Source organism: Candoia aspera, chromosome 6 (genome assembly GCF_035149785.1).
Source record: "Candoia aspera isolate rCanAsp1 chromosome 6, rCanAsp1.hap2, whole genome shotgun sequence".
NCBI lineage: Eukaryota > Metazoa > Chordata > Lepidosauria > Squamata > Boidae > Candoia > Candoia aspera.
The window spans coordinates 80,239,106-80,263,901 of record NC_086158.1 but is presented as its reverse complement, the minus strand read 5'-3'; the positions used below and the strand labels follow the sequence as shown (position 1 = coordinate 80,263,901).

Genomic DNA, 24,796 nt, shown 5'->3' with positions numbered 1-24,796 from the left:
ATTTTATTCCTTCAAAGGTGATGGTTTCATGGGTCTTCTCTGGTTGTTCCTTTTTTGTTATGATGAAGGTGTTGTCTACACACCCGATCCATACTTTTGGGTGGATGTGTGGATGTGCTAGACAATAGCTTCTAGAGGCAGCATCATGGTCTATGCTATGAATCCTGAAAGTGGTGATCCCATAGGTGTTCCTCTGATTTGTTGGTATATTTGTCCATTGAACTGAAAGTAGGTAGTGAAGCAAAGGTTGATGAGATCCATGAGTCTGGGCATTTCAACCTTAGTGTATTTGGCTAGGTTGGGTGTGTTGTGTAGTACTGCTGCAATGGATTCTTTCACTAGTTCTGGATCTATGGACATGAAGTGTGCTGTGACATTGAAAGAGACAATTTCATCTTCTGTTCTTAGGTCTTTGATTTTCTGGAGACACTGTAGTGGAAAATTGATAGAATATTTCCATCCCTCTATGAGATGTCCAAGAACTCAGAAAAAAACTTGGACATCTCATAGAGAGGAGGAAATAGTCTGTCAATTCTCCACCTCAGTGCCTCCAGAAAATCAAAGAAAATCACTACAGTGACAAAGGGAAGATGAAGAGAATGTGAACAGTAAAGCTGGCTCAAGGGAAATCAGCGCAATTTCTGTCTGAACAGCTCCCTGCCTCCTGCCTCCAGCGGGGCTGGAGAATTCATTCAGCAGCTGGATGCATGCCTTGTGTTAAGCCCTAATGTCTTGAGTCTGTGCTTAGCTTGTTACATGGTCCCAGCCTCTGTGACTTGTATTTTATTGTATGTGGCTTTTAGTATTATATGTGAATCCAGCCATTGTAACCTATTTTACAAACCATGTTTAAAAGAAACCATGGCTTAATGCAGAGGAATGGATGTAGCTCTTCATTATTGTAATAAGAGCTGGCTTATTGCTCAGCCAGTGGTGACGATTTTATTTATTTATTTATTTGCAGGACTTATATGGCCACCTATCTCATATAATGATGCTAGGCAGCTCACAACATCCATTAAAACATAGCTAAAAACAAAAAAATACCCTTCCCCCTAGGGGCCAGACCAAACAGCCTCCCAGCTCGACCCCCATCCTAGCCCAACACTTGGGGGAAGAGCCAGGTCTTCACTGCACTCTGGAAGGCTAAAAGAGTAGGGATAATTCTTGATTGATTGAGTTAATCATGCATCTGGACAATATATTCTTATGCAGATTCAGATAAGCAGTGGTGTAAACAAATTCTCATTCTTCTCTCATTCTTCACGGAAGAACACCACTGGCTTGCAAGAATAGTCTTTTATTAATGGGGTTTTTCAAAGCATCCTAATCTGCTCTCTGAAAATGAACAAAGACTGAAACCATTCTGCTTACACAAAGCCTCTGCAGTGGCTGAGTCCCAGTCTGGTTGTGATTTCTGTGATTTCTTCCTGCAAGCAGCCACAACATGCTTAACCAAATCAAATGTCACTACTGAATTTTGGCGGTCCTGGCAGTATCTATTCACAGTGATGATAAATCACCATTCTGGGAACAGAATTGTACCCACAATTTCTCCAGAATGTGCCTAGTATCCCACATGAAACCTTAAATTTTGGACCTCCATTCAGTGGATACAGGGGGCCAAACTGGGATTTCATCAAATAGATAACAGAACAAATGACACATCCGCTGTTCTGAGTGACCAAGTTAAGTATGTTGTGGGAGCATTATTGTTCCTTCTGTCAACTGAGTGGCATAATTTTTAATCCTTTTCACTTCAGGGCAGCCAGCCTATTGACAGCCTAGATGCAAAGCTGGTAATTTCACGGTTTCACCAGCTACAAACCGTCTCAATTGACAGATTCAATTTATATGAAAAGAAAAAAAAAGAAAAATTTATATAAACCTCCTAATCAACTCCCCTCCCCCAAAGATAACATTTATGGAATTATTTCCTTCCTACTAATATTCTATACATTCCTATCTACTATAATAAAGATCAAACTAAAAAACATAAATTGTCTGCCATTATACTTGATAATACAATGATTTTAATAATCTTAATCATATTAAACCCAAAACCATCCAAATAGACATTTTTTTTATTATACCTTAATAATCTTAATCCAAATCATTAAAGATAAGTGGAATCAGCCAAACCCTAAAAGCAACCCAGATAAATATTCTTAAACCCTTATCCCACTTCAAAACAAATCAGAGGATTTACATATCCCCACAATGCACACAGAGCTTTTTTCTTAAAAAAAAAATCAAACAGCCCAACTGCCCCCCTCAAAAACTCTGCCTTCTCTTCAGGAGACCTCCCATACATAAATAACCCCTTCTTTTCCATGGCGTTCCATCAGAAGATCAACTTCACTTATGGCTTGAACTCGATCTCTCCCTTTAATTTCTTCAACTTGACTATCTGATCATCAGCCAGCATTTCAACAGAAGTAGAAGAGATATTTCTGTCACTGTTAAATTCCTCAATTTCATCCACGACATCCCCAACCAGATAATACATTTTAGACCTCATATTTTCCACAATGTCCTGAATGCCCTGTATAAAAACTTGGTAGGAATCAGAAAGAATCTGTTTAAAATCTTGTTGGAAGTCAGACAAAGTCTGTTTAAAATCCTCCATGTCTCACGCAGTAGATTATGGCACCCCCTAGGAACTTAACCAGAGAAAGTTGAATATATGAAAGGATTCCAGAATGAGTTTACACAAGTGAAAGTAAGATATGCAGACAGTTCCTCAGAGAAAGTAGAAGCAGAAAACTGAAAGTTCAAAATAGCCGATTCAACATGTAGGAAAATGCTAATATTGCCAAATTTAGTAAAAAAAATAATAACAAGGAGACAGTTAATTACTCTCAATCCTCCTTAATATTTGGATGGAAAACAAAGTCCAAAACTTAAAAATAATTATTTTTAAAAAATTGGTCCCAAAAATAATGATAAGCACCAAGAGAACCCGCTTCTCCTTGCTGTAGAAAGCCTCTTTTAGGGTACGCGTACTTAAAAGAAATATAAATGGGGTGATTTAGAAATGGGGTGTCCCTTTAAGGCTACAACGTGACTTGGGAATGGTGACATCCCAGCCTCCTGGCTAGCCCTTCCCAGTCAAGCGGGAACACTGTTTGTGATCTTCTGGCTGCAAGCAGCCATCCAGAGGACAGATGGGGTGATTCCAGGTGTTTTCCTTCTTCTGGAAAAACACTCCTTGGCTTCAGGAAAAACCTGCCTGAGTCTGAAAAAACTGCTGCATTGTCAGTTCTGCCTGCTGAGCCTGCAGGCACAGCTGTTCAGTCCACCATGTCCCCACCAGAAGGCTGTTGCTGCCACCATCCTGACTTTTTTTACCCAGGGCTGCAACTGGGGGTGGGTGGGCAAGTGGGGCATGTTCCCCGGGCACCGCATGGGGGGGGCACCAAAATGAGCACTGGAGGGGTGCCAAAATGGGTGTGGAATCCATGTTTGCCCCTGGTGACACAGACCCTAGTTGTGGGCCTGTTTTTACCATACCCTGCAGACTCCCCTGGATGTTCTATGTAGCAGACCAAGCCAGACTGTCTGAGAATGAGGGATGGTGGGAATTAGAATTCCACAAGTGTAATGGTATGTGGGAATGATCTTGGGAGACAGGGGAAAGAGCCACAGCCAGGAGAATGGTTGGATAAGAGGCAGCTTAGCCCGCAGAAGGAATATGGGTGTGGCAAATATCTCTTGGACTATAAAGGCGATGGGGTAGAAATGTATTTTCAAACTTGCAAATTTCTGTTAATGTAACAGAATAAAGCAAATAAATATTGCAAATAAATTGCAATAAAGTAGAATTAGTTCATCTGGGCACGCTTCTTGTCTAGACTACCTCACAAGGCTGACATCAATCTTGCAAGTCTGAAAGTACATTTCTTTCCTGTTGCCCTTACAGCCCAAGAAACTAGTAAACGTCCTTTCTGATACATTTGCCATGGCCACATTCCCTCTGTGGGCTCAGCTGCCTCTTATCCAACTGCTCCCCTGGCTGTGACTCTTCCCCCTGTCTCCCAAGGTCATTCCCTCTTACCATTACAACAAGTTCCTCACCCCTCCCTCAAGTAAAGAGGAGGTAAAATCACCCCATTCCATTTATAATGCAACAAAATGTGCATGTGGTAGAAGAGGGATGTTTTTAGTATTCTTCTATGTAAACTTTAATGAGTAGGTTGAAAGAGATTTAATATTTGCTTGGTTTTAAAAAGTTCAGCAGGTCCCTGGTTTAAGAATGTCCCACTTTATGGATGACTTTTAGTTAAGAACAGACTGCCATAAAGACTATTATGTTAATAATTCAAATTAAGTACAGTGTTTCAGGTTAAATACACAATACTACTTTGTACATTATTATGTTTAAGATGTTTTAGTGTATTTGGAAGTGTTTCTTAAGTGTTTATATGCATAGAAAGGTAATATACTAAGATATACTAAGACAAACATTTGATTAACTGATGCTAAATCACTGTTCCAACTTACATACAAATTCGACTTAAGGACAGACTTAGGAACGAAACCTGTTCTTAAACCAGGGACCTGCTGTAATCATTTTGCTGATTTGGCAGGCTGGCCTTTTTTTATTATATATATCCAAATTGCTGCTCTTCGCATATATGTACAGTATATATCTCACTTTTAGCTATATTTTCTGTAGCAGCCCCTACCCTATAGAACACTCTTCTCCCCAGACCCATCCAGCCTCTACTTTCCAGCCTTTAGGAAGGCTCTAAAGCAGTGTTTCTCAACCTCGGCAACTTTAAGACGTATGGAGTTCAACTCTCAGAATTCCACAGCCAGCATGAGGTTGAGAAACACTGTTGTAAAGAGTTGGCTTTTCCCCCAAGCGTTGGGATAAGGTGAGGTTGAAGCCCAGGTTTCATTGGATGCATCGGAGAAGTGGCTGCCCCAGTTTATCTGAAAGCAGAGCTGGCTCTCTGTGCTCCGACTTTCACACCTTAACTATCATATTACAAGAATCATGGTCTTTTGGTTTTGAATCTGAGATTCTCTTCCTTCTCCATCACAGGTGTCATTATATGCCCTACCAAGAGTAGCCCACCATTCTCTACGAACACAAGCCATGGCAAGACCTACAAGGGGAACTCTACCTTCTCCCCCTACTATCAACATTCCTCTCCAGTAGCTTCTATGCTCATTGTTGCCTATGCCTTTATCTTTTTCATGTGCATGATTGGCAACATGCTCGTGTGCTTCATTGTGCTAAAGAACCGGCAAATGCGAACTGTCACCAACTTCTTTATCCTCAACCTAGCGATCAGTGATGTCTTGGTGGGGATCTTTTGCATGCCAACCACACTGGTGGACAACCTGATTACAGGTAAATGAAAACCAAGAGTATTCAGAGAACACAGTATCCTTGAAAAAGGAGGAAGGGAAAGGAAATGCTAATATATTCCCCAGCAAATTTAGGGTTGCTAACTATTTACAGAAGGTTGGACTTTTGTAAATAGCTTTCATGATTTTGGAGGACTTTTCTTGCTCTACTATGAATGTCTTACTATTTTAAAATGTGAAATGAAGTGATGCAAATTTTCCAGAAAACAATTATTGGCTCCAACAGCATTTATTTGGGAGCGCAGCCATTTATTTGTGGCTTAAGTCAGCTTGTGTGCCAGTGACAAATACTAGTTGTAGGTTTTATACACAGGTTTATTGTTGGGAGACAGCATGGGAAGATTACTTAATACTATTTATGCCTGAATTTGTTCCTGAAAAAAAGGTAAAACTCTGTGATTCATTTGTATGAAGACCCTCCCTGAGAAGGGCATTATCATCTTTGTTCCTGGGGTGGACCATATCTCCAACAGATTTGTGCAGTCAAATGAAAGATGATGGAATGTGTGGCTTGGACACTGAGTGGTGACTTGTAATTTTGTCTACTTTCTGAGATATTACTAAATGTCATCATCTACTTAATCATGAAACTTTATATACTTTGCTTCCCTGCAGTTATGCAATTAGCCATAAAAATGGACGACACAGAGCAGGAAAATGTCACTTATTTAACAAAGTCGTTAGATGGAGAAGCTTGCACATGAGAAAAATATAATCAAATGCTTAGAAACCATTAGTTCTGCCCAGTGTTATCTTTAATGATTGGATTTGTCTGCAAAATTATTTTTGAATTTTGTTTCCTAGCTCCAGTGATCTCTTACAGAATGAATGCCAGACTTTCAAAAGCAAATATTCTGTGGGGAGATCTACAGGAGGTTCAAATCCCCATTTGACCACATTGCTCACTGGATGACTTTGGGTTTGTCATTTTCTCTCTCAGATCAATTTACTTGGCAGGGCTGTTGTAGGATCAATATTAGGGAAGGCTCCCTTGTAAGCCCTCATGAGCTCTCAGAGGAAAGTTGGGCTATAAATACAGTAATAAATACATTAATAAAATCTACTGTATGTGTCTCTGATTTTCGGAGAGTGGAAAGTGAATCCTAAAGTCCTCTAGTTAAATACCTAAGAAAAGTGGGGGGGGGATCTATCTATAGATCTTTTTACAGGTCAATCAGCACAACCACAGAGTAAAGCATCAGGGGTCTTGAACATGGATTTGGCCTGCTTTCTGCTGCAGACTATAGATCATCAGGTGGAGCTACAACAATTTCTAAATCAGCAGAAGTTGGGTAATACAGAAATCAAGGGTGTCAGCTGAAAACCTCTGACTGTGGTACGTCTGAGTTCCCACACTTGATTGGTTCATGTTTTTGATGATGATCCACTTGTTTTCAAAACAATTCAGTCTTTTTCTACATCCTTTCTCTTTTACATGCTAACTATCCCAGATATTTATCAACTCACTGAGCTTTGCAAGCTCCTCCTTCCTTTGTTTTGTCAGAGACTTCTCAAGACTGGCTGTGGGATTATGGGGTCTGGCTGCGGACAATGGGCTTTGAAGTCCAACATTTCTGGAGGGTACTAGGTTAGGGAAGGGTGCTCCAGTTCTAACACGAAGCGAACCACAGGCAGAGCCTCTGCAAATATTTCTATGTAATAGAAGGAAGCAGGAAAAAAAGTGAAACATACCACAATATTCTTCCTTTCACCAATTTGACCCTAGAAGGATGAAATGATGAGCCGTACTATCCATTGCATCCTCTTAAAGGGAGTCTTTATGAGATGCAATCACCCAGTATCTTAATACATGGTTAGAATGTTTAGTTATGTTAAAATCAGCGGGTCTTAAGCAATAACTAACTTATCTCATTTTTTCTCAGAGGGACCTGACTCTTATTAAGGCTGAAGTCCTATATGTACTTTTGAGGAAAATCTTCATTGAACTCAATGTGTGTGTGTGTGTGTACCCATACATACATTTATTGTAAAGTAGCCCAGACCCAATCCTCTCTAATCATGGGAAGATCTGATGTTCCACAAATCAAATTAAACTAAAATCAATATCATTTATGTACAAGGAAAATCTTCATAGTGCTGGAGACTATCTAAATGATCCAGAATAATTGAATGACAAATGCTAGTCAAACGCCTTATAGAGAAGGAGCAATTTTCTATTTCTCTGTGTTAGTGATATCAAAAATGTGTGTTGATTCCTAATGGGGAGATGCTGAGGCTTTCTGTATAGTCAAAGATTCTATTCCCAAATATGCCTAATCCAATTCATTACTAACTCAATCAAATCTCCTTATTGGTGGATGTTTCTGGCAGCAAGCACACAGTGTCACTAAGAGGGTAAAAAAAATCAGCGTGAAGACTGAATCCTCACCTACATTTACAGAAAGTGCCCAATATTCATGTACTAAGAGAATACTGACACGTCTTCCTAGAGGGAAAACAGCAGTAACTATGGTTTGGCAACTCATCCCATCTGGGGGAGGCTGCCATGCCTTAGCAGTGGTTGCTATAAAGGAAACGCCTGTTTTCCCATTAGCTCTTCAGCATTTTTTTTCCTGTAAGAGGAGTTATGCAAAAAAAGTCAGTTGATTGGGTTTAGGGTTCCCACCACACAACTGATTGGGTGGAGTTACTTTAACGCTGGTATGGTAGGCCCACACATTAACTTCCCCATTAATCCAGTTAAACATGTGGGAACAGGGCCAACATGTAAGATAAGTTTGGGGTAAAAGAGAGGAGTAGAGGAAATTGGAAGCCCAGATCAGTTGTGCTTCCTGTTCCACTCTCTTTTGGTGTCGCTTTAAGTAGATGGGATCATGCTGGGAATTGGCATGCTGCAAACATAAGCGCACTTATCAGAAGGGAGAAAAAGCCCAAAATTCAGTTGATTGTGAATAATGGCTATCTGTTGCATCTGTAGAAACAGTCTTTCAAAATTCGTAGTGGTGCTCGAGAGGCTATCTATTATATCTGTCTAACTTCAGTGAGCAGAAAATCAGATTTCTTCTGCTGCCGCTAGCTGCTTAAAAAGATGCATTCCTAAAGCATCACTCTGTATAACAAGACATTTTGGAAGAACAAGCACCAGCTAGCATGATTGGCAGAAAACTTCCCTTACTCTACAAAAGCACAATATAGCAAATTATAATCACTTCCTGAATGCTGAGTAATTGGTCCCTTCTCTTCCAATCTCTTGCTCATTGCCAGCTTTAGAAATTGCGCTATCTTCACAGTGGATGAATTGGTAGACAGACTGATGGACAGACAGAGAAACTTAGAGGAAAGTATAACTTGTCCAAGACTAAATATAACTGCGTTAATGGAAAGACAATCATTCTGGTCATGAGAGAAGCAAATCCAGCACTTATTTCAGACAATAACTATTAGGCCAGCTCAATAAATCACCAATAAACTTTTGGATTTCAAGAATATTTCTTCTTCTTTTTTTTTTTTTTGAAAAAATGAATTAGGAAAAGACAAAAGGAGGAATATATATAGGTAAAGGTAAAGGTTTCCCTTGACATTAAGTCCAGTCGTGTCCGACTCTTGGGGGTGGTGCTCATCTCCGTTTCAAAGCCGAAGAGCCGGCGTTTGTCTGTAGACACTTCCATGGTCATGTGGCTGGCATGACTAAATGGAATGCCTTTACCTGCCTGCTGAAGTGGTACCTATTAATCTACTCACATTGGCATGTTTTCGAACTGCTAGGTTGGCAGGAGCTGGGACTAGCAACGGGAGCTCACCCCGTCACGCGGATTTGAACCGCCGACCTTCTAATCGGCAAGCTCAGCAGCTCAGCGGTTTAACCCGCAGTGCCACCGCGTCCCTCCTAGGAATATATATATGGCTATAATATTTATTTTATTTTATTTTCTATCCCACCTTTATTATTTTTATGAATAACAGTGAACATACCAAATACTCCTTCCTCCTCCTATTTTCCTGACAACAACAACCCTGTGAGGTGAGTTGGGCTGAGAGAGAGCGACTGGCCCAAGGTCACCCAGCTGGCTTTCATGCCTAAGGTGGGACTAGAACTCAAAATCTCCTGGTTTCTAGCCTTTTACCTTAACCACTAGACCAAACTATCTCATTGAAACTACAGAACTATTCAAATATTGGCAGAAAAATAGTCCCAAGGCCCAAGAATGATGTTGCTTTGATGCTGCCTAAGCCAAACAACAAGTACCCTTCAATGATAACAGAAATATTAAAATTGGAGGATGTTGCAGAATGAAAAATAAATGTCACATCAGCCCCCAATTACAGAATCAACTTAAAGATAATTATTACTTTAGTATTTGTCATAAACACAAAATACTTCTAAATTGGATCCACTCAATTACCATTTATTATTCTATTAAATTAAAGGCCAGTTTAAGTGATGACTCATTAATCACACCCCATTGCAAAATGATTACCCTTTTTTTTTTTCAAAAATTACCCTTTAACTAGGAAAAAAACAATTTGATGGGGGAAAAACCCTATAAATGTATTCAGAAAGAAAAGGCCACACATATATAGAAAATTATTCTACATTAAAACCTCAGAAGGTTGAGAGGGACTTCCTGATACACTTTTCAACTTTTCAACTGAAACATACTGTCTCCATAATATTGAAAGATTAATTTAAGAATCAAAAAAGAAGACGACTCATGTTTATATAGTCAAGACCAAGTTGTAATTTTATTTAAGAAGAGAACAGATATAAATTGGTACAAAGAGGAGGAATAAAATAGGTACAAGAAAGGATTGGATGAAGACTGTGGAGCGTGCATTTCCTAATGGGCCTAAGCTATATTTGTACGGGGATAATTTGTTGTATCTGACTTGGTTGTTATGCTGGAACTAAGGACTTTCCATAGGATGGTAAAGGCAGTGAGATGAGGTTAATTATTTCTTATGGTACTTTGTGCTTGGAAGGCACGTGTGTGTATATACTAAAGAATGGAATGCAAAATTGAAATCCGACTAAAGCAGCATAAAAAATTAACACTATCTTTCCCCAAATGCCTCTTGTCAGACATTAGTGTTCCAACCTTAGGCCTTTTGTAGTCCAAATTTTTAGAAAGAGCCTTAATGGAAAAATCCATGGATATAATACATATTCAGTATAATGTTGCTAACATGGAAGAATGTTATTCAGCTTGATAAAAATTCAGAACCTGTTAAGAGACATCAGCCCTCAATGATAATGAAAGTGCTATGGGGTGCAATGAATGATCATTTTGAAAAAGCGGATTTAAAGAGGGAGTTGCCATATGTTTGGGCGATGATATATTTTTAACTAATTCATCTTGGTTAATTACTTGAAATTTCTTGATATCTTTATTGTAATAACTATGTTATCATTTTAGGAGTTGTTAAGTATCCATATTAATTATTTCAATTTTAAGTATTTTAAACCTTCTCTAGTATTTTGAAATCTGCATTTATACCCAATTAATCTTAGCATGTGTCATGTGTTTAGAAATGTGCTTTTCATCTTCTTATGAACTCTGTAGCTCTTCATTAGACTGTGTGCAATAAACATGTAAAAGAATTCTTCAGAATGAAGTCAGCCCTTCAAGGTAGTCCAGACATTAAGCACCATGAGTACTAACACTCCCTTTATTGTAAGGTTACCGTAACAGAATCTTGCAAGTCTGAAATTACATCTTTCCCCCCTCGCCTTTTCAGTCCAAGAAAGCAGGGAGGGTCCCTTCTGAGATGTTTGCCATGCCCCCATTGCTTCTGTGGACTTCACTGTCCACAGTGTCTTATCTGACCATTGCCTAGTCTGCAGCTCCTCTTTCACCTGTCTCTCAGGGACATTCTCACAGACCATTACAATTGGAACCGGTTACCCAGCAAGGGGTAGAACCATTGTGAAACAGAGTCCCCCCCCTGCCTCTCAACTCTCACATGTGGCCTACCATGGTTGATGGTATCAAACATCAACAAGAGGTCCAAGAGGACTAGGAAAGATGCCCTCCCATAATCCTTGAGGCGGATCAGGCTAACCAATGCAATCTCTGTCCTATGCCCGGGCCTGAATCTTGACTCCTCAAATATTTTTCCAGCTTTGCCCCATCAAGGTCTTCTCATTCATCCTGTCATGAGTAAGGATGGCGAGCAGGGGGCTCCCACCCAGACTGTCAAGCGCATGCGTAGCACTGAGGAACTGTTCAGCCATTCAAAGAGACACAGATCGGGACCGCCTTAACCCTTGGGGGTTATATGGCTGGGTTTTTCCCACGCTTCCTCAGTTTGTTAGGATTCTTGTTAAGTACTACTAATAAATATTAGAGACCAAGTCATTGTCTCAGTGTGTTTCCTGGTAATCAGGACACATCCACTTACAAGTCATGGATGAACATGGTTTTGTTACACAGTGTCCCATGAAACTTTATGCTCACACAGATTTCCTAATTACATATAGCTGGGCAGTAGGGGTGTTTAACTCTGGAAAAATTAAATTACTATTGAGATGCAATCCTAAATGTTTCTACTAGCATTTCTTTCCCCATTCTGAGAAAGAAAAAGAAATCCAATTCCATCAGAGCCATGCTCATACAGGTAGTCCTCACTTAACAATGCTAATTGGGACCAGAAACTCAATTGTTAAACGACATGGTGGTAAGTCAAAAAACCACATGACCAGCCACTTAGTGACAGCAGTTCCAGCAGTCCCAGTTGCCATCATTAAGCAAGAACTGCATGAGTCATTAAGCAAGGACCTCATTAACTGACTTGCAACTTCCTGCTGACTTCTCCATTGACTTTGCTTGTCAGAAGCTGACAGGGAAGGTCAAAAATTGCAATCACATGACTGCAGGACACTGCAATGGCTGTAAGTATGAAGTCCGGTCGTAACTATCATTTGTTCATCACCACTGTAAGTTTGAAAGGTTGCTGAATGAGTGGTTGTTAAACGAGGACCACCTGTATTTAATACGTTGGTCCCAAAAATATTTGTATAAACTGAGTCATTTATTAGGAATTCGTTAATGTAACTTAAAAATGGAGATTAAATGAAAGTAAAACCACCCTGGGGTAAGCTTATCATAACTTGCAATTTTTAAGGTGAAGGTGACAAGCTAATAAATGCATGATGGGAAAATAATTACGTTTACCATATTTAATTAAGTTTAAATATACATGAGATCAAATTTATTTTTTGTCCTGGCTTTATCCCTGCCACTCAGAGGCCAAGGGCAGAACAAGTTTTGCATCCCTGTGCTAAAATCCAACCTAAGTGGGTCTTTCAGTTCCAGGAAATATTTTATAAACTTCACTGTGGACACTATTTATTAGATTCTGGTTTAAGGGAGACACAAGAAAAGATAATGGATGACAGACAATTAATTTGCTTTTAATCCCTTTGACCTAGTATGAATGTGGAAACTTGATAAGGAAAGATTAAAATGTAAGCATTGCACATAAGTTATGGAAATGGATTAGATGTTTTGCCAGAAACATCAAATACCTTCTCCTTCATCAACATCTATCCTCATTCCAGTGGAGCAAGTCATTTTATCTCCACGTCAGAAATTCTTCAAGGCTCAGTTTATTGACAGCTTTAAACTGATATGTGGAATAATCTTGCTACAGGTAACTCTTGGACCTTTCCTTGGGCAAGGCAGCCTATGAATTTTGCTATGACTTTTGCCGAAAAGTGAAAACATTTTGTGGTGCTTGGGTTTATAATATAGGACAGGGCTGTTGGTACCCATAATCTGGAAAATAGCAAAGACCAAGCCAGATAACATGGTGAAGTGAACATCTCCTTGGCACTGTTGGGCTTCAAGGTTTAGTGGCTGTGGTCTAGACCACACATTTCCTGATGTTTCGCCAGCAGCTGTGGCTGCCATCTTCAGGTGCCCTGGCTATAAAGACAGGAGCCCAATCAGTCCCTGCTCAGTTGCCTGTGGTCTGCATAGCAGAACACCTTGCCTCTGAAGATGCCAGCCACAGTTGGCGAGACATCAGGAAATCTGCTATCTAGACCATGGTCACTAGCCCTGAAGCCCAACACTGCCCAGCAGATACTGGCTGTGAAAGCCTACGCCAGTATATTGAACTTCCCTCTGTCCATCAGATAGATAGATGGTTAAAAAATTATGTTACATTACAATTCCATATTTCTCTGAGAGTAATGAGCAGAACTGAAGATACACTTATGTTCCTTACAATATAGCTACAAAGGAGTTCTGAGGTGCACAGATCAATATAGAAAGATAGAAAGCATTTTGAGAATGGCTATTAGTTTTTCCCCAATAGCCATTAATCTTACTTCTTGTACTGAGTAACCATGGAGTTGCACTTATGCAGCCAACTGGCACTTTAAGCTAGATCAGATTTCTCATCAGTGCTTATGCAGGGCAGGCAAATTCTGAGTGAGTGAAAACACACCCTGTTCATGTGTAAAGAGCTGGACATCTTCTTAAAAGCATATTTATGCTTCTGAATGTTTATTAGCTCTTTCGAGCGAAATCTGAGAATCCATTCCGTATGGTATAAGTCATACGGTATACACTAAGTACCAATTACAATGTTATTTTTCCCCTCTCTCCACCAAATACCTTCATTTTCTCTCATGATATTAAACATTTGGATTTCTTTTATTTATGCATTGTCATAGCAGGTGGTCCCATCTAGCTGATCTTGGCTGATCTTGAATGATGCTATGCAGGGTCAGGCCTGGTTTGGACAGGTCAGTTCAGGAAATCTGGCTGTAGGGTAGTCTGAGAAATTGAAAAAAGGTCCCAGAAGACAGTGATGAATGTATTTCTGCTCTGCATATGGCTGCCAAGAAAACTATATGGGTATGTCCATTCCCCCAGGAATTGAGCTCAAATTATTATGTGTTGAAATACAGGTAGTTCTCGCTTAACAACCATTTATTTAATTACAGTTCAGAGATACAACAGGGCTAAGAAAAGTTACTTATGACCCACCCTCGAGGTTATGACCGTCACACCACCTCCGTGGTCACGTGATTGCGATTTGGGTGCTTGGCTCACATTTATGACCAGTTGCAGCATCCTGCAGTCACATGATTGTGATTTGCGACCTTCTCAGCCGGCTTCCGACAAGCCAAAATCAACCATTGATTTGCTTAACGATCGCAGTAAAATGGTCGTAAAATCGGGTCCAGTCATGTGATGCCTCACTTAACAACTGCAATGCTTAGCAACTGAAATTCCAGTCCCAAATGTGGTCGTTAAGCAAGGACTACCTGTAGATGTGAAATATTTCATATCTCATTGAGAGATGGCAGGGAACAAAAGGAATTGATAAGAAGGGAAGATTCAGAATATATTTTTGGAGAGATTCTGGTTTCAATTGCCAGCACCACTCCTGTGTATTTGCAAAGTATTTCCTCTGATTAGTTTCTCTTTTATACCCTATAAAACAGTATCCATATAATGAATAGACAAACAACTTTGATTTGTCTACAAAGAAACAAGGTATATTTACTTCTTTTATGAACAAAATGGGAAAAAAAAGTGTTATGGCTGAAATGAGATAAGAGTTTATTTCCAGGACATTTCCCCCGACCTTGCAAACATGACAGGGACCAGATTCCATTCCAGTCAGCCCTACAAGGTAGACCAGACTAAGAAACCAACGTCATGTAGGTCAGTACTACTTTTATTGTAAGGTTACGGTAACAGAAACTTGCAAGTCTGAATGTGCTTGCCTCTCCCTCCCTTTATCTTTGTGAGAACTAGGGAGGGGCTTGTCTGAGACATTTTCTCAAGCTATATTCTTGGCCCTGCTTATCTAACTACTGCCTTGGTAGCGGCTCTTCCTCCTATCCTTCAAGGCCATTTCTTCTGCCCTCTACGGTTCCCACTCACATATTCCTATCAGACTAAAGGAACTATTCCTGCCCCTCAACAAAGCCTCCCCCTTTCCTTGCTGAAAAGAAAGAAGCATTGCTCACCTTAACAAAGGCAGGATGAAATTGACTAGCCAGCAAAGATCCAGCTCTCTGCAATTGACTAAGACAAAGTAATAAGGAAATTGCACAGAGTAATTGAGGGATAGGCATCTCATCCCATTAGTATTTCTCCACTTGCTAACAAGAAACAATGGCTATTTCCAGCAACTCTGCTGACTCTAAAAAGCACAGTATTTCTTAACAATAAAACAGCCCTCCTTACACAAACTTATCCAGTTTTTCCTATATGGGCCCAAGATTCTAACAGCAAATCAGAGCCCTAAAATTTTCTGCCCCACAATTCAAAATCCTCATAAAAGGTCTTCTTTTCTATTGCTCTATTCCTCTTCCTTTGTAAGTTGAAACCCAGAGATTTGTATTTCGATAAAGTGTGATCTTCCGCCTCAGAGCTGAGCTCCATGGAGTATGGATTGGTTTGATCTTCTTGCAGTCCAAGGCACTCTCAGAATTTCCCTCCAACACCACAGTTCAAAAGCATCTATCTTCCTTCTCTCAGCCTTCCTTATGGTCCAGCTCTCACAGCCATATGTTACTACTGGGAACACCATTGCTTTAACTATGCGGACCTTTGTTGTCAGTGTGATGTCTCTGCTCTTAACTATTTGATCGAGATTGGTCATTGCTCTTCTCCCAAGGATTAAGCGTCTTCTGATTTCCTGACTGCAGTCAGCATCTGCAGTGATCTTCGCACCTAGAAATACAAAGTCTTTCACTGCCTCTACATTTTCTCCCTCTATTTGCCAGTTATCAATCAAGGTGGTTGCCATAATCTTGGTTTTTTTGAGGTTTAGCTGCAGGCCAGCTTTTGCACTTTCTTCTTTCACCTTCATCATAAGGCTCCTCAGTTCCTCTTCACTTTCAGCCATCAGAGTGGTATCATCTGCATATCTGAGATTGTTAATGTTTCTTCCAGAGATTTTAACTCCAGCCTTGGATTCCTCAAGTTAAAAGGATACTTTCCATAAAACTTTTGGAGGATAGTAGGTTAGCACCATCTATACTTACTGATCAATCATCTCATTGTTTACATTCTTTGTGGGTTTATATGGTTTGTATGGTTTTACAGTGTTAACTGCCAAGAATCTATAGCTGATATACAAAACATATACACTGCAAATAAATAAATCAGAGATGCTTTCTGGAGATGTTTCCAACCCTCTACAGAGAATCATTTAGAGTGCACAATTCTATTCTACTAAATTCAGAATTCAACCCATCGTTAGAAGGAATCATGATATTTACTACTTTTTATTCATTGCTATCGTCATAAAATAAAACTGTCTCCCAAACTTATACATTTTGGGTCTCATCCATTGGACCCCACCAGTTGAACAACTGACATTTTACAGTTAATCCAGTGTAGACCTCGGCATGCTTAGGTCCACTTAAAGCAATAGATTTCAATATTTCTAAAGGTGCATTGAGAAGCCATCAATCAATCAAAATGTATTTACAGTCCAAGTCCAAACACAATAGAAGACCAGCATATAATACAATAGCTATTAAAAAAACTAAAATTGTGAGAAAATCCTAAAACAATTTTTTGATTATGTGCCATCAAGTTGTTTTCAACTCCTACATCCACAGATAGTTTTTCTCCATGACGATCTATCCCTGACCTGGTCTTTCAGGTCTTCCAACAGTGCACCCATCACTGCTGTAATTGAGACGACCCACCTTGCTCTTGGTCATCCTCTTCTTCTCTTTCCTTCTACCTTTCCCAGCAACAGAGCCTTTTCCACAGAGCTGGGTCTTTGCATAATGTGTCCGAAGTAAGATAATTTGAATCTGGTCATTTGTGTCTTGGGTGAGAACTCTGGGTTGATTTGTTCAATGATCCATTGGTTTGTTCTTTTGGTTGTCCACAGTATCCTCGGAAATCTTCTCCAACACTACCTAAAACGATTTGTAGCTAACAACTAATAGCCTTAGGACAGAACTAGAGAAGTTGTGGTCACTGGTTGATTACAAATAAAGCATTCAAAGCCTACAGCCTCAATCATAAAAATACATTAAGTATATGGGAGTTATTCTCTAAGAGGGCCAACCATGTGCTAAATGAGGACATGAGTTATCCTATCTTTGTATTTAAGCTCCAGTCAAGCTGCAGAATCTGGTAATGGCTCTTCAAACACAGTCATGTGTAGGGAAGTACAGAGTGTCCATGTGCACCATTCTAATCCAGTGTAAAGTCCATCAGGTAACAAAGCTTTGATTTTTACATCTCATTAACATGTTATTCAGCAACTCTTAAACAAGGCAAAGTCTTGACAGCTGGAGTGAGACTAGGATGTAAATATATTATTAGGATGTTCTGCTTATCATTCCAGGCTGGCCATTTGACACTTTTATGTGTAAGATGAGCGGGTTGGTCCAAGGCATGTCCGTCTCAGCTTCTGTGTTCACCCTGGTGGCCATTGCAGTGGAAAGGTAAGCTTGCCTCTCTAATTTTCTGTTCTTTTCCTTCAATCAGAAAATGAAGCTACAGAGTCACAAAGTAAAACCTAAAATTCCTTGATCTGAAATTTGTTCCCTTGGCTAAACTTTCTCTTCAAGCTTCTGTTTTCCACAGCCTGCTCCAAGCACAAACACTTTGCTGCCCAAGGCAAGAACAGGATAGTCTGAGATCCATTTTGTGTACAAAATCCAACAGGCCTGATAATGTAATTTGTTTCAAGATTGATGATAGTATGTCCTTACTACAGTACATCTAAAGGCAGCAGCGTTGCTTAAGGGACTTGGGACAGCCTACATATACAAATATACATCTCTTATTGTCATTCTGGGAGATGGCAGTATTACTGTCACCACCCAGAATCTGCTATGTGAAGCACTGACTTCCTCACTTTGCTTAATAGTAGGGCTGGGCCTTTCCCAATCCTGATGTTGATTAAAATGCATGGAAGGAATTAAGTGAAGAAGACGACGATCCAGTCTTTTCTTAGTTCCACTAATGGAAGCCATTCTGTCAAGGAATATTGGTTATGTATTTTATCCTCAGAAATTTCTTTAAGAACAGAATGACTTTATGGGGCTGTCTTATGTTGTGATTAGATCAACTAAACCAATATTGTCTTCTCAAAGTATTAGTTCCCTGGGGCATTGAGACAATTTTTTCCCAATCAGGCCTCCAGAAATTGCTTTTCATTCAAAAGCTGAGATTGCTTCATAGACACAGTGTCTCTTCAAGGACTATTTCAATTTGAAATACATTTGGCTATACCATATTTCTTCAACCATAATTGTGTTTTTCTTCCTTGTTTTTGTTTCATATTGCTGTTCTTTCTGGTTTAGGGCAAATGAAGTTTATGCCTAGTTCCTGGACAATTGTGTCAAACTGGCTTTTGGTATTTAATCTGGATTTTTTTCCCCATTCTTTCATCTGTAGCCAAAATAACATATATATATTTCAAAAAAAACAGAAACAACATTTCTAAATGCTATAAAATAAAGAGTAAAAGTAGATCATTAAAATCAACACACAGAAAAAATACAAGTGGACAAGTTTCCTGAAATGGTTCCTTGTTTTGGGGAGTTTCCCAAAAGTCTGCATGAAAAAAAAAAGTCTTTAAATCTTTGACAAGAGCAAGTACTTTCTATTTTAAGGTTCTGATCATGGATTATCTCGGCATACTTCTTAGGCTGCATTAATTCCAAAAAGTTGGGTTAATACCTTTTAAAAAATGATTTAGCCAATTTTAAGTATTATTTATGTATCTCTTTTTATTACTATACTTTCTGCTTAAGCGGACTCTGGATTTTAACCCTATGGCTTTATTTATGACTTTGGTAGAAAACTGAGATAGCAATTTAATAACAAGAATAATGAAATAAGACTACCATGAATGTTTGTTAGTATATAGCACGTACCTCCTAGTTACTGGGATGTTGCTTAACAGAAAAATCAGAAGGAGTTGCTTTACTTAAAATCAGAAGGAGCCTGGTGGCACCTTTTCTGACTAACAAATTTTATTAAAAGGCATAAGCTTTTGTAAGCTGCAACTCACTTCATCAGATGCTCTATATCAGATGCCAAAGATATATATAGTACTCTCAAGTCTATATACTTAGAGCAGTGTTTCTCAACCTTGTCGACTTTAAGATGTGTGGACTTCAACTCCCAGAATTCCCCAGCCCACACATCTTAAAGTTAAAAAGGTTGAGAAACACTGACTTAGAGAGACCCTAACTGGCATAGAATAGATTGACCTTGCTTGCTTTAAAACTGGGCTTCAGTTGCACTTGTGATACACTAGCCAAATCGTGTCAATGTTGTCCTACTCTCCTTAGCATTAGCAGGAGTTACTACATGAGGCACAGTATGATTAAAGCCGGTAACTTAGTCTACTCCTTCTCTATCTTATTAAAAGTGTTACTGAAGGCCTCAAATAGCCAAAGGGAGCCTACCTGGTGATGACCATGACATATGGAAGAATGCAAATTATATCTCCCTTCCTTCCTTTCTCTCTCTCTTTCTCTCTCATATCTTTAATGACTTTTGCTTCCTGTTTCTTACTGAAAGGAAACAGTATGAAGGAACTGTACGTATTTATATGTATGGTGAAACCTTGATTTATCAGACCATGATGGAAAGGACTTCCCATGCCACTGACTACATTTCTACTGCAATTCATCTGGTTTCCATAATAATATGATTACATGGTGACATAAAGGATTCAAAGGATGTAAATCATGACAATGATGCATTCTCCAATTTACCAGATTTTCATAAATAATACAGTAGATACCTTTCTCCCCAATTAGTCTGTTAAAACCAGGTTTCACTGTATGGACAGAAAAAGAAGCAGAATGCTAGCCTTCACAAAAGAGCTCATGGTATATATTTATGGGGGTTGCCCTTTATTACAGCTAGTCCTCACTTAACAACCATTTGTTTAGTGATGGTTCAGACTTATGACAGGGCTGAAAAAACCAACTTACAAATGGTCTTCATGCTTACAACCGTCACAGCATCCCTGCAGTCATATGATCACAGTTTCAGCACTTAGCAACCAGTTCACATTTATGACCATCACAGCATCACATGGTCACATTATCACCATTTTTGACCTTCCCGGCCAGCTTCTGGCAAGCAAAATCAATGGAGAACTGTGTGATTTGCTTAATGAGTACATAGTTTACTTAATGACCATGGTGATTCGCTTAATGACCACTACAAACAGTTGTAAAAGCAGGTTGGATTCGCTTAATGACTGCTTCGCTTAGCAACTGAAATTCCGATCCCAATTGTGGTTGTTAACCAAGGGCTACCTGTACAATCACAACAGTTCCTGCGAGGTAAGTTGGGCTGAGTAATAATGATTGACTGCTTTATAGCTGAACAAGAATCTGAGCCCTGGTCTTTAAATCTTTTTTTTTCCCCTTCATGCATCTGTTCTTTGCTGATGAGAGCTTGTTGCCAAGTTGAAAAAAATATTCCTTTTTAATAATGTTTGTTGGTTGCGTGTTATAATTAACACATCATGCATGAGAAGAACTCCCAAGGGATCTTAAAAGATGTCACTTCCAACAGAGGACTGAGTAGATATTCTTCTGGTCCATGTTGCAGCAGAGCACAAAAGAAGGCTTGTTTCACACCGCAGTTCCCACATCTGAGCACACTGCTTTTTCTTTTCCTCCTAGGTTCCGCTGCATTGTGTATCCTTTCAGACAAAAACTAACTCTGCAGATAGCTCTGATCATCATAATCATCATTTGGGTCTTAGCCTTAATCATAATGTGCCCCTCAGCAGTTACCTTGACTGTCACCCGAGATGAAAACCACTTCATGGTGGATGCTTATAACAATTCCTACCCTTTTTACTCCTGCTGGGAAGCCTGGCCAGACCAGAAAATGCGCAAGATCTACACCACTATCCTTTTCTCTCACATTTATCTTGCCCCTCTCATTGCAATTGTGATCATGTATGCTCGGATTGCCTTCAAACTGTTCAAGTCCTCCGCACCAATAAGAGGCTCCCAGTCAGAGGACAGTGAGGGAAGAAGGATCTCAAAGAGGAAGATAAAAGTTATCAATATGCTGATCATTGTGGCATTGTTCTTCACTCTCTCTTGGCTGCCCCTCTGGACTTTAATGTTGCTGATTGAGTATGGGAACCTAACTGACCATCAGCTCAACCTCATCACAGTTTATTTTTTCCCATTTGCCCACTGGCTGGCTTTCTTCAACAGTAGTGCCAACCCCATCATCTATGGTTACTTCAACGAAAACTTCCAGAGAGGATTCCAAGCTGCCTTCAAAATCCAGTTCTGCTTGGCAGAAGGGGAACGCCAAGACATATATTCTGATCGCAACCACAGCATATCCCTTTTCAGAGCACGCAACCGGATATTTATTGAAGTTCAAGGCACTGATGTGGTGCAGCCCACTGATTCTGGAGAAAGTAGTCTTCTGAAAGCAGGATTGTTTCTCCCAAAGAATAGGCAGGTAATTCATCATGGGCTAACAGTGGAGGATTTTGACAGTAAAAGTTGCTCTCCCAAAACCGTTGGCATCCCTGCTTGGGACATCTGAGCCTATTTTAAATTTATTTGGATGATGGGTTGACTTTACTGGATGTGAGATTGTTTTCAGAATGGGTTCATAATAGCTTCAGAAACATAGTTCAAGCAAGCTTATGAAGACCAGATACTTTACCATTGTCGATACTAAGGAAAAGGATGTGATAACTGGAAGATGTTCTCATCTTTGAATCCCAACTTTCTGATACATAAATGAGGGACAGATGAATGCTTCTAATGTGTTTCAGTGTACAATGGCATCTTTCCCCCTCCCAGCCCGTTTAAAGGATGACCAGGTATAGTGGGGGAGGGGGGTTGTTGGTGAGTATACTGTGATAAAGCAAATACCTCATCCATTGGATTCTGCTGGCTTGCTACTTAATGCAAATAATAAAATATCTGCATCATGCTTCTAAAGAGACACAAGTCGTTCAGTTGTTACTCAGCATCAACTCCCTAATAATCCCACTAATATTTGTGAGACTATACCAGGGGCTTTAGTGGTTAAGGCATCAGGCTAAAAACCAGGAGGCTGTGAGTTCTAGCCCCACCTTAGGCGTAAAGCCAGCTGGGTGACCTTGGGCCAGTCACTCCCTCTCAGCCCTAGGAAGGAGGCAATGGCAAGCCACTTCTGGAACCTTGCCAAGAAAACGGGGACTGGTCCAGGCAGTTGCCAGGAGTCCATGATGACTCAAAGGCACCAAGACAACAACCTTAGGGGTGCTTCCAAAGGATACCTTCATATCATGCAATTGTCCTGCCTGGTTTATGGAGTTTTACATGTGTTCAAGACAGAGGTGACTGCCAGATGAAAGTGCAATCCTACTTTGGGAATGAAATGAGGCCCTGGTAAACAAAGGAGGGGAGCTTCCCACTGTAAGCAATCCCAATATATCTCAGCAGCTTCTTTAAATGGGGAGATGCCAGAGGAACGCAGTGCTCATAGCCAGATCACTTTGATTCTGAGTATACCCAGAACATTCACAAAACAGTCTGGGGTTTAGAGATTTATAGCAAGGGAGGAATAAAAGGAGAGGGCTCTAAGCACAGGAGTGATATCCAGTGAAACTGCTGGAAACTGACAATTCGTCTTTCTTCTGCTCAGTTTCTGCCTGTGCAGTATGCATTCCCCACCAACATCAGGACAGGATACCCCTCTCCCCCATTCACAGTGCAGCATTTCTCATTTTTGGCTTGGCCAATCCTGCCTCAGTCTTCTACTCTAGATTAGACAGTCAAAAGAGCCCAGATCCATTTCTTTTGCAATTCAGTGTGGATTCAGAAGGTCTGAGAGATGGAAAAAACTGGTTTTCTGGAAGTCGTCTTAGCCTAAAAGTCGACTTAAGGTGGGAATAACAGAAGAACCCAGTTTGATTCCAGTGTTTCTGTTGTATCAGGGTTGCCATTTCAACATGATAAAATCCCAAAATATTTTGGGGATTTGCTTGTTCATTTTGGGGGGGAAAAGAGCCACTGGCACCCAGCTCGTCTTCCATCTGGATAGGCCTCCACGTTTAGCATAAAAGCTTTCTCTGGCAGTTTAGCTAAATAATTTTGGCCAACCTACTAATATGGGGGTGGGGTGGGGTGGGGTGGGGTGGGGGCTATTTGCCACAATAAAGCCAGTCTACACATCTGGTTCACAAACTTTGCAAATGTATCAAGGTTTACAGATCATGGTTATCCAGATCAATCTCCGGATTGCTGTATTTGTTTCTGGACCGCTTTAATCCCATCCAATCAACGAGGAATGACTTCTTATGTATCTTATAACGGTAATCACAAGTGCCTGACTTTCAGGGAGTGAAAAGGCAGAATATGTCTCATATTTTAAAAACTGCTTCCTCCTCCTCCTCCCTGTTGTTATGGTGCAAAGACAAGCTGTGAATTGAATCATAATAAAAAGAATCAATTAAAAGCCATAAGTCTCTAAGGGCTTATCCACACTACTAAGCTGAAGTGCTATCCACCCATCCAGGAACCAACAGAAAACAACACCAGCGTGAAATTTTTGGGCCCATTGCCATCTCTATTCCACCTTAACTGCCTTTGAGTCCAGTGGTTGCCAATCCTCCTCCTACAGCAGAGTTTCTCAACCTTGGCAGCTTGAAGACGTGTGGACTCCAACTCCCAGAATTCCCCAGCTGGCTGGGGAATTCTGGGAGTTGGAGTCCACACGTCTTCAAGCTGCCAAGGTTGAGAAACACCGTTCTACAGTGTCTGTAGAAGAGGTCAAAACAAGCAGGATGGTAGGTGTGGCTTTTGTGAGGCAATCCCACCCCTTTTTGTACAAAACGTGTGGGGTTTGCATTGTAATCCCACCTCCATTTTACCTGTTTGGTCCTCTTCCTGTGGCGGCTGCTGCTGCTTCAGTGTAATGGGTGACAAGACTTAGCAGATTTTACATACCTTAAGGCTGTCCTGTTACAGGGTTGTAATAAGGGGGACAATCCTCTTTTCCTACCAGTATAGCTAAAGACAACTTAAGCTGGTCTAGTTATGTTTCTGGGATAAGATGAAGGCAATGCTGTAGGGTCAAGGAGGAAGCTGCTGTTGACAAGGAATGACTATATTGGGGCAAAGGGCAAGGATATGGCCTTAGAGTAAAAGCATCTTTCTCTTGTTATTAATAATTAAGCTACACTTAAGGTGCACAAACATATGGGTATTTTTACTGTACTCTTTTATAAAACAGGACAGTCCTAATCCCACTAGTGATTTACCAAAAACTCTTTTTTCCATGCAAAAGATCCTGGTGTCTCAGTTGCAGCAGCAATGGGTGTACTGTTGGAAGATCTGAAGGTCCAGGTTGGGGACAGATGGCCCTGCAGAAAATCTGTGTGTTTGCTAAGAACTGACACCAACTTCATGTTACATAATTAATCCATTTAAAAATATGCTGGAATACATTGAGGTCTTATTAGTCAA

The 24,796-nt window shown here is 40.2% G+C and overlaps 1 protein-coding gene across 1 annotated transcript; it reads left to right on the top strand.

Annotated features, from left to right (window-relative positions):
• The first annotated feature begins 5,157 nt into the window (after positions 1-5,157).
• Positions 5,158-22,294, top strand: NPFFR1 (neuropeptide FF receptor 1). The gene is made up of 3 exons (XM_063306170.1): positions 5,158-5,362; positions 17,677-17,776; positions 20,990-22,294. Exons 1-3 carry the CDS (start codon positions 5,173-5,175, stop codon positions 21,879-21,881), a joined length of 1,182 nt encoding a protein of 393 aa, XP_063162240.1. The 5' UTR covers positions 5,158-5,172; the 3' UTR covers positions 21,882-22,294.
• Positions 22,295-24,796: the final 2,502 nt, after the last annotated feature.

Bases quoted from the DNA above. Each gene is read 5' to 3' on its own strand.
- NPFFR1 (XM_063306170.1), top strand. From the start codon at position 5,173: ATGCTCATTGTTGCCTATGCCTTTATCTTTTTCATGTGCATGATTGGC. The intron at 5,363-17,676 runs GTAAATGAAAAC...TTATCATTCCAG, and splicing joins GGTGGACAACCTGATTACAG to GCTGGCCATTTGACACTTTT. The intron at 17,777-20,989 runs GTAAGCTTGCCT...TTTTCCTCCTAG, and splicing joins GTGGCCATTGCAGTGGAAAG to GTTCCGCTGCATTGTGTATC.